Here is a 10,598-nt window from a genome sequence, read left to right as displayed (position 1 = left end):
TTTCTTGCATTACTTTATTTCATTACAAAACTCCACCATCCTCTAAAGGAAGATAAGACCTTTTAATATTAGTGTTTATTTTAAAGCTAGAACACTTAATGTCCAGCGACCTTGCAATTTCTTTCAAATGTAATGACTTTAAACTGAAATAATGACACATACTTATAAGCTGACATGGACATACCCAAACCAAAAAGCATGTTTCTGTAGAGCAGAAGCCCACCCTGTCCCTCAGCTCCCTCCACGCCTCCCCACCAGCTGAGCCAGGTAACGGCAGCGGCAGCGGCCGCCCGACCCCAAGCAAAACGCTGCCCCGCGACTGCTGCCAAGAGGGCAGAGCGAGCTTCCGCGGGAGGCGAGCAGGAGCCGCGGCAAAGCGCAGGCCTGCGTTCCCGGCGGCGACGCTGCCGCGCGGCAGAAAAGTCAGCTCGAGGCTCCTGCAGGACTCCGGTAGCTTATGCCCCCTCTAGTCAGACGGCCCACCGTGCTGCGAACAGGAGACGTCAGCATACCAATCTGGGTGTTTTAAGGCAGTTTGAATGACGGTTATGCGAAAATTCAGCGTTTTATTAAGTACCCAGATACACTGAAGGCTGGAAAAAACCAAGCAGCACTTCTCAGCGGTAAGCCTTCTGCACGGGTTTAAGCTTCACACCGCTGCAGCACTAGCTCTTCTTCCGCTTGCTCTTGGGAAGCGGTTGATCATTTTCTGGCGTTCGGGGCTGACACGACTTTCTCTTGTTAACTCTCAGAGCCAGAAAACTGCTGCTGGGGGGAAAGAAAAAGAAAAAGGAAGTTATGGTTTTGAAGATGCTCTAAACATGGCAAATACCAAGTGCTGTATTAAAGTGCCGTAAGCAGGACGTGGGCACACACACGTGTGTGTTACTGGAGATGGCGAAGAGAAATACTGCTCCGTCTTCTTGTTCGAAGATGGCGGCAGTACCCACGAACCACCCCGTTCACCCTGAGCACGCAGGGACAGGGCGGCCGCGGTGCCTCTCCTCCCGTCACCAGGGACCGGCCTGGAACGGGGAGGAGTGGCAGCAACCTTTCAAATCCTGTATCAGGAACTATTCCTGTAGCAGGAATAGTGTGGCCAGCAGGAGTAGGGAAGTGATTGTGCCCCTGTACTCGGCACTGGTGAGGCCGCATCTTGAATACTGTGTTCAGTGTTGGACCCCTCACTACAAGAAGGATGTTGAGGTGCTGGAGCGTGTCCAGAGAAGGGCAACGGAGCTGGGGAGGGGGCTGGAGCACAAGTCTGATGAGGAGCGGCTGAGGGAACTGGGGTTGTTTAGTCTGGAGAAGAGGAGGCTGAGGGGAGCCCTCATCGCTCTCTACAACTACCTGAAAGGGGGTTGTGGCGACAAGGGTGTTGGTCTCTTCTCCCAAGTAACTAGTGATAGGACAAGAGGAAATGGCCTCAAGTTGCGCCAGGGGAGGTTTAGATTGGATATTAGGAAAAATTTCTTCACCGAGAGGGTGGTCAGGCATTGGAACAGGCTGCCCAGGGAGGTGGTGGAGTCACCATCTCTGGAAGTGTTCAAAAAACGTGTGGATGTGGCACTTCAGGACATGGTTTAGGGGACATGGTGGCGCTGGATTAATGGTTGGACTTGATGATCTTGAAGGTCCTTTCCAACCTAGTGATTCTGTGAAATTCCTTGTCCATAAATGAGAAGAGCCGCTGGCGCTGACGCAGCCATGATTACATTATATCAGGAAAGCTCAGCTTGAAACAGTCATCCGCAGCAGCACGGCCACCGAGGAAAAGGACGAGTGGTTTTGTTCACGGTTACCCAAGAAGGAAAGCGCGTGGGACTTCCATCTTTAAACAGGCTCTCTTCGCCACAGGCTCTTCTCATTTATGGACAAAGAATTTTCCACTGGAAACTCAAAGAAGTGTTTTCTTTTTAGTCATAGAGTTAATTTTAAAGAAAAAGAATGTTAAACTAGCCATATTTAAATTAAGCAGCTAATTTCCATCATTGAGCGTTGGAGCTTAAAATTCCACATAGTGTTGACATGAAAGATATCACTCATCCACCAATAGCTATTACTAATTAAACATTCCGTATAAATGCACTCTTTTTTTTTACCATTAGCTGGGATGAATCCATGCTGCAGGGACTGTTCATTTGGCTTAAACTGAGAATCCACAACTGAAAATAACAATGGAAAACTCTCACATGCCAAAGTCCGTGTCTCTGTTGACTGCCGCAGGCTATATACTAAATGAGGTATTTTAGTACGTAACTCCTGTTTCAGAGCTCAGTTCAGCACCACGATGGAAAGAGAACTCCCGCATCCCAGGCCACTAACCGTGCCCAGGAAGGTCAGCGCGAGTCCCAACACAACGAGACTCGGTCTGCGCCTCTGGAGACGGCGGCGTGACCACATGCACATACCTGCAGAGCGCAGAAGGAAGAAGCGATGCATGTGCACAACCCTCCCCAACCCTCAATGCTACAAACCGTACAAGTGTGATTTCTACAATGCGCGACGACCAGCGGCGAAGGCCTTTCCCTCCCACGCACCGACTTCCATCCTCTGCATTCATTCAGAGGAGGATCACTCATTTTAACCTAGAAGCAGCTAAGGTTTCCAAAGGTAGTGAAAGTAGATACTAAAAAACCCTCTTTCTATATGTCACCTTTTTCTCTGCTGCAGTTCACAATTTTGCATTATTTAAATTCAATGCAAATGCTAAGGCTGAGTTTTGGGAAATCTCTGAGCACGGTAACGCATTGCCAAAGGCAGTCCCACACCGAACTAAAATGCACAGGCTAACTGATGAAAGTATTCATAAATGGATACACAGATGTTTTAAGAGTTCCACGATCCAAATTATTTTTTTCCTTTAAATTAAGCTCTAAAGTAGCGATATTCAACTAAACCCAAGGGAGCTGCTGCTCTCTGTATCCATCACACCCAGCTCTTGTACGTGGGCCGCATCTGCTGTCCTAGGTCAAGCAGAAATCGCCTATCTCCACCCAAGTCCGCAGCTGTACGACAGAGCACAGGATAATTAACCTTGGCGGATAGGTCGCTCCGAGCCTCTGATGAACGACACTGGCGCAGCACGCTCTTTGGGGACAGGGTGAGACACGGAAGTGATATACTAACCTTTCTCCAGAGCACATGGCTTTGGCCACTGGTAGATGAAGGGTCCCGAGCTGGATGCACAACTTGTCCGATGCAGCCTATTAATCACCTTTTTCTTCCCACCCTAGGGCGCCTCGCTGGCTCCTGGGCACACGGCAGCCTCACAGCTCTCCAAGCCAGCTGGAGCCCTTCGGCTGCACCCACTGGGTACCGAACGGCCATGGCCTTGACACGGAGTTGCCCACATAGAAGCCTACCTCCCTGGCCCCACGCTGCCAGAGGTACCGCGCCCAGCGGCCGCAGCTAGCGAATGAACCTGTGAACAAAACTAACTCCCGGGGGCCTGCAAAGCGCTTATCGACGGTGAGACCAGCCTGACAAAACAATCTAAGGTTTTTGTCCAGAACTAACTGCATTAAGTAAAGCTAAAAATACATTAAACACTTAACGTTTCTTTCCCCAAGATTAACTGTTGCACTTGCCCAGAGACATCATTTGGCTATGAAGAACAGAAATACATACACAGACAGGCTGTGAAAAAAGGGGCGTTTCTTATAAACTTTTATTGATTTGAGATCTTCTTGTCAGATACAATTGGCACGCTGGCACATTTTGGGAAGAATTGCATTGCTTACTTAGTAATGAATTGTTGAGGTCTAGCTTGAAATACCCTGTCTATAGGTTGACAGAAAACTGATAAGAAGTAATTCTTGGGATTCGGTAAATTATTTCAAATATGATTCTATCATTAATGTGGAGAAAGAATGTTTAGGGGCTCATCTAATTTCCTCTTCGCTGTTACCCTTCAAGGCTCTCCGTACTGGTTTGCATTTTCTTCACAGGGATGCTGTGCGCACTCCAGAGGACTCTACCCCTGCTGCGCTGCTCTCCCCGGCACCGCGCGCTACCACCTTCACAGGGACGGGGTCACGCCACAGGAGAGCACACTAAATGGTGGGCTGCAGAACTCAGACAGCTGCGTCACAATACGCAGGCACTACTATAATGATCTCGTCGCTGCCCTGTGCTCTGAGGAAGGAGCCGGACCGCAGGGAGCGCCCGCAGGCACGCCGGGCGACGTTGGTGCATGCAACAGAGGTGGACGACAGCCCCAGGCATTCGCAGCCAAGCGTCCTGAACCCCAATGGGTTTCTGAAGCTGCAGAATGAGAATCAAAGTTGCATTCGGCTGTACTGGTTTACATTTGCACCGTTCTCTGTCTTCCATCAGCATTCTCCCTCATCCAGTCAGGAAAAACCTAAACTCAATTACCTATTTAAATCCAGAGAGTATTATCTCAAAGTATTTCCAGATGTCCTTGTAGCTTATGATGGCAAAATAAACTCTGTAGCAGCCTTCATCTCATACCAAATATCCTGCTGACAAAATAATTTTATTTATTTGAGTTTAAAGTGCTTGAGGACAACTGACTTTTATTTTTACTGACATAAATACTTTTACAACCCTGCCTCTATTTGTAAGCATTTAATCCACTTTATAGATGACCTTACAGATATCACTTTCTACTGTTCTTTTATTATATCCAGATTTTGCTCTATAATGAAGTATCTCACATTTTCTACCTTTGTTTTGCGAAATTTAAGATAGGATGCAAACACTACCAAAAAATGAACACTGAATTAAATGAGGAATTAATCAATTATTTTCCATGCAAATAAAAGGGTTTTTTTAAAAAAAGGAAACTGAAAAAACGAGGAAGTTGATTACAACTTTTAGTAATCTAAAGCTTTATAACTACCACTAGACCAGAGAAGATACTGGTCCCAGCAATCTATTCCAACAAATAACTGATCAAAATCAATCTAAAGACCCTGCAACTGGGATTGCTCCCATGATTTATAGCTGCTTATGGAAGTTTGGAGAGCGCTTAAATAAGGTGCTTGTGTAACGCTGGAGCCCGAGAAGGCTGTGAGGCGCGAAGAGCGACACAGCTGCACCACCTCCGTGACCTGCGCCAGTACCCCAGTGTCACTGCGCTCCGGCTAGGTCCCATTGGGACACCTCCGTGCCACGGTCGTTATGCAGCTCGTTACACTTACGGAGCCTCTCGGAAAGAAACAATAACTAATTCTTGGTGAGTAACATTTTAAGTTGGCCAGAGAGACAGAATCTGCACCCAGTACCAGCACTGGTGACTTCAGGAGCCTAAAACCCGCTCGTGCCCCAAACGCCAATATAGAATTTGCATAAAACCCAACCAGTTCATCTAAAAAAAAAATTTCTTACCTAAGAAAACACCATACCTGCATGGGAATCACTCCACTGAAGAAGTGTGACATTTCACTGGAGAGAAAGGCAGTAATGTCCAAAAATATGCTGGTTAATGAGGTTCCACTCTAATATGGAGAACTTGTGGAGGATACAAGATATTAAAAAAGCTGAAAAGGGGGAATATAGTAGTTGGGTGGAGGTGATGGGACACAGAGGGACACAAACCAGATCAAAACATTTGTTTTTCACAGAATGCCCCCCAGAAGAGTCAGCTATAGCAAGGTCTCAGCTGGAACACCGGAACAGTCTGTATATGGCACACTGGTTTTTTCCCCCATCATACCCTTCTCCTCCAAAGGAGGTTAGAAAAGAAAAACCACTAGAGGGATTAGAGGTGTAGGGAACGTGACTTATAAGGGAAGGTTATAGAAACTGGTTTTGTTTCCTCTGGAAAAGAGAAGACCGAGGAGAAAACTAATAGTCTTCCAAAGTGTAAAATTTCTAGTTCTCTCCTTACCAGGCTTCTATGTGTCACTCACTTTTCAGCAAAGAAATAACCACCCTTTTAATGATGGAAATAATTAAGCAAATTAATACTAGGAGACTGTGGAATCCTCACCACTGGACATCTACATAATTAAATAAAGACCCAGCAGCCCCCCTTCCCACCGTCGCATGTATGGGATTTATTGAAGACACCAGACAAATGACTGGAAGCCTCATAATTTCGCAAAGCTGATTTGAGTTCCCAAACTCCATCCGATATTATTTCTACTATAGTTACAAGGAATGCAAATGACTGCACCTGCAAAACTTTAGAGAGGAAAATATTTTCTTATTCATCTGACGCCTCTGTGGGTTTGCTTTACCTGAACTAAAGCGTGCCAGATGTCAGCTAACACCTTCTGACAAGAACACACATATCCTGAAAGTCTGGGAAAAAAAAAGTAGCATTGCCAATCCCAACTACTCTAGAAAGCATAACATAGACCCCAAAATGACATAGAAAATTAATCCTTTTTCTTCTAAAATGAATCTCCAGCTAGTTTTCTGTAGCTTTCTCTAGAAGGGGAGAACGATGGTTGCACACTGCAGACATACTCATCTCATTGCCACGAGAAAGGTCCCTTCTTTGGCAGGCAGTCTCTTTCGCTGCTCCATCTGGAGCAGAGGGCACTCCTTACGGAGCAAGCAATTTTTTGAACCCTGTGACTTGACTCACTCTCCTGAAGTGTAAAGGGTACAAGAGAAAAAAAGAAGATTTATTTAAAAAATCTCTTTTGATTACAAAATACGTAATCACATTCACAAAAATGTGATTCAGAGGTTTGCACTTCTCCCTAGAACATCACTAAGCAGACTGATACTGTCATCTCCAGATGCAAAAATGTGTTAAACAAGCAATTGTTGTCTGGAGTTTTTGTTTAAAAAGGCAATTTCCAAATGCAGGGTCCATGTCAGTGTAATACTAAATGCTCATCAAGCCATGAACCTGTGAAGTCTTAGGCATTTGTATAATCCTACATGCCAGCACCACACTCAAGTCAGAGCTACTCAGATATATAGCTGTTTCCAGAAGCAGGTCACATGTGATTGAAATTTTTATGCCTCACCTATTAACACTTACCTGCACAAAGATGCTTGCTCAGGATCAGGAACTTAATTTGTATCTGAAGGATTAAAACCTTACTCTGCATTTAAAACCACTCGCCTGCCAATAAAAATTAAGTCACCAACAGCACAGACTAGTAAAAAGTGTGCTGTGGTCCATGGGGAATAATAGGCAATGATTTGGGTATATCTATTCAACTCAGCGCATGGGAGGCAGAGACCATAGAAAAAAAACTTGGCTGAAATGGCTGAAAGACTTGGTTTGTGGAACCAGACGGGGCTGAAGTAAATGCATTCTTCTGAAAGCAGTGAGTCAACTGTCACAGATCAATTGTCTTCCTAAAATGAACCTGGTTAATATACAGTATCTTTCTAATGCTGCTTAAATAGGTGCCAGAAAGCTCAGAGTTAAAGGTGATTTTGATTTAGGGATGTTCTTCGCCCAAAGAAAAAGGAAGTAAACTATTAAATAGTAAACTATTTTAATAACTACAGGAGAGCAAAGGAGCATTTAACCCCAAACTGTCTTACAGTGGAATATTTTAAAAGCATGTGGAAAAAACATCTCTCCACTGCACAGCTGGAGAGACACACTGAACTAGGACAAAAATGAACGTGCTCTGACCATTGATATGCTTTCCATATCTGAGCGCTTTATTTTTAAGAACTAAGGCAGTATTCGAAAGTCTTTCAAACTCTGCACAGCACTGTCAGGCCTTTCAGAAGGGCTGAGCACCTCCAAGCAGGGGAAGATACTCTGCGGTACTCGGTACCTGCTGCAGAGCCTCTGGCACAGCCGAGCGCGCGCCCAAACCCAACCGGCATGCTTGTGGGGAAGGGGAAGGCACTGGCCACAGAGCCACACTGCAAAGCGCCCTGCGCAGCCAGAAGCTTCTGGGAGCCTCACGGCCTCTCCACGCACATCTCCATGTGCAGTAAGGACAGAAGATTAGTTACTTCAGGGCTATTAAAAGAGATTTAACTTCAGTTTATGTTCATCTTAATTAGGGTATGAGCATTTTTGTACTCTTACAACTTTGTGCCCCTGGTCACATAGCATAGTACTACCAACATTAAAGAGGCAAAGCAAATGTACTTGACCTTCTACAGAAACGTGCAAATGGTAGTACTTTGGTAAGTCAGATCCCCTCCCGTATCTTATGGTGCATTTTGTAATAACGAGATTTGCTTGTCCAGGGACAAGAAGATCCCAACCACATATGACACAGTCATTTATCCCCATCTCGGCTCAAGCCAGGTACAAATCTGTTGCAGTGACATTTCTAGCACCCTACCTCATCTTAGGAATGAGGTGAACTCAACAAATCACCGTTCCCACTGAAAAAGGCACAATATCCTGGTTCAGGACTTCATCTGTTCACACAAGTCTCTCACCGTCTGCTAAGACATAACTGCACCTAGAGAAGCTGTTACGGCCAGAGCAACTTCAGCTTAACACCTGGACAGACAAGAAGGCTGTTCTTGGACACCAAAGCCATTGATTTCTATTGAGACCCAACCACTCCATCTCACTTTTGCCATTTTTTCACTCGCTCACGGAAGAGGGTCAGCACGAGTTTTAAGCTTGTTTTACATTGTCTAATTCTCTTTCAGAGGCCTTCAGTTTGAAATTGTACAAAACCTGTAACTATCCTGCTAAGAACACTGAAAAACACTAAAAAGAAAATGGTCATAAAAAAGTCAGTGGAAAGATCCAGTCCTGCTCATGTTGCCCTGACACAGCACTGCAGAGACCACCAGGGCTTACAGATGGGAGTACGGAACTGAGTCTTCCCCTGCAAATGCCCTACCGCGTACCTGGTATCCGTGCATCGTCGAGACATGCCGCAGAGGACACCAGCTCACTGCTCTCGCTGGGGAGCAAGGAGCAGAGTTTAAAAGCAGTGATCTTTCCCACTCCCAGGAACGCACCCCCTGAGTGAAGTAAATTAAAATTATTGAGCTGTACTTTCTCTGCTGAGCAAAGAGCAGCCTGTTCATATTTCTTCCACTGAAGCTCTAACTTGAACTCAACCTTTCCAGAGACACAAGAAACTTCAAATCCAAACTGTGGAAAAGTGTAAGATGGACAATATTTTTTAAGAGGACTGAAAATAGCATTTGATAAGTGATTTATTTATGTACAGAAGAATAATTATCTCCATTTCAGTTAACAAAACGATCCTGCTTTTAAGGCTCATACTCTAGAACAATAGCGGCTTGTCCTTTAGTATGTAAAAGTAAGAGCAATAATAAAGATTTGCATTTAAAATACTAAGAAACTATAAGGAAATGTATTCCCCCTGATCATACCTGTATCTAAACAAAGACCCTCTTCCTTGGTCTTGCTCTGCAGAGAGCTTCAGCGAGGTTCAGAACTAGACCTGTCACCAACAGGGTGGGTATGTACTTACCTCAAAAGTGAGATTCTGTAGGGCAGTGCACAGTAATGTTTTGAAACATTCAGTCCTCACGCCCTAATATCAAATAATGTCATTTGGGATTTCCAGATCTTAAAAGATGTTAACAGTCTGAATACAGATTATTTAAAAGTATTCTCATCAGTACAAAATGTGCACTTGAGCCTAAGCTACACAGACCATCACTACACCTTTCAAGCAACAGCAAGAAGCTTCAAACAGCTAATGAAAAGACATAGCTACTACAGGACTTCAAGATGGCCATGAGCTACAGGTTTTTGTTCTACATGGAAGAACCTTACTTCCGATAACACCCACCCACTGGCAAACGTTTAATATATTCCAGAGGCAAGACAGCAATCTAACTCAAAGCCAATAATTTAAGTATCTGGAAGGCTAAACTATAACACAACTTACAGCAAAGATAAATATTCAAACTACCAATTTTGCTAAAACGTCACTTTACAAAAAGCAGCCATCAGCAGTTGCACCTTCCCTCTGTTTTTATGGGTTTTGTTTTGTTTTTGAGAATTTGCAAAATATGGCTACCCTTGCAAGAACAAATTACTTAGGACATAGAATGAAGCAGAAATCTCATTTAGTTTAAGGCTAGCTTTACTGTTTTATATTCTGCCCATTTCTAGCTTTGATGCCTACACTTTTCCGCAGCAGAATGGTAATTACCTTATGTTCAAAAGTACATTAAAACACAAAGCCAAAAACTGGATCTTCTCCATCACTTTGTTCTCTTGTTTTGCAAGTATCTGATTATTAACTCTTATAAAAATAAAGTAAAAGAGGTGATATTTTTCTGGCATAACTCAGCTTTTAAAACATCTGGACTGGTTATGAAATCTACCATCTGCCTGCTCTTTGGTATGCTGACCTGTGCCTTCCCAGGGCAAGTCTGCCAAAGAAAAGCCCTCGTCTGACCCACCGTGCCACTCCGCATCCTGCGGGATACAGCTCTGTGATGAACAGAACGACTTTAACGGAAGCTGCAGATCTGCTTTACTTAACATTCTTCTGCACTTGCCAGCCTGGCCAAACTTTATTACCACTCAACTTAAACGCACCAAATGACCGAGAAGTTTCCTGGGTGAAGAAAATTATCAAAGGAACAAGTGATTTTGCTATGGATACAGATCACAACTAATGTTAACATCCATTACTCCTACGTAGAAACGCTCTATTAATGAACTCTGGTACTGTTTCCATTATTGACAT

The 10,598-nt window shown here is 44.4% G+C and overlaps 1 protein-coding gene across 1 annotated transcript in view; it reads right to left on the bottom strand.

Annotated features, from left to right (window-relative positions):
* Positions 1–665: 665 nt before the first annotated feature.
* The window catches only part of RAD18 (RAD18 E3 ubiquitin protein ligase), a gene marked incomplete at its 3' end in the record, with an annotated part of 59,069 nt that continues 49,136 nt past the window's right edge, over positions 666–10,598 (bottom strand). Inside the window, exon 13 of the mRNA XM_082004785.1 lies at positions 666–768. Coding sequence (XP_081860911.1) covers positions 666–768 — 103 coding nt within the window. The remainder of the gene's footprint in view (positions 769–10,598) is intronic.

The sequence above is a fragment of the Phaethon aethereus genome (genome assembly GCF_964289735.1).
Source record: "Phaethon aethereus genome assembly, chromosome: 11".
NCBI lineage: Eukaryota > Metazoa > Chordata > Aves > Phaethontiformes > Phaethontidae > Phaethon > Phaethon aethereus.
Note: the sequence above shows the minus strand (reverse complement) of the source record. Positions and strands in the feature narration are given on the sequence as shown.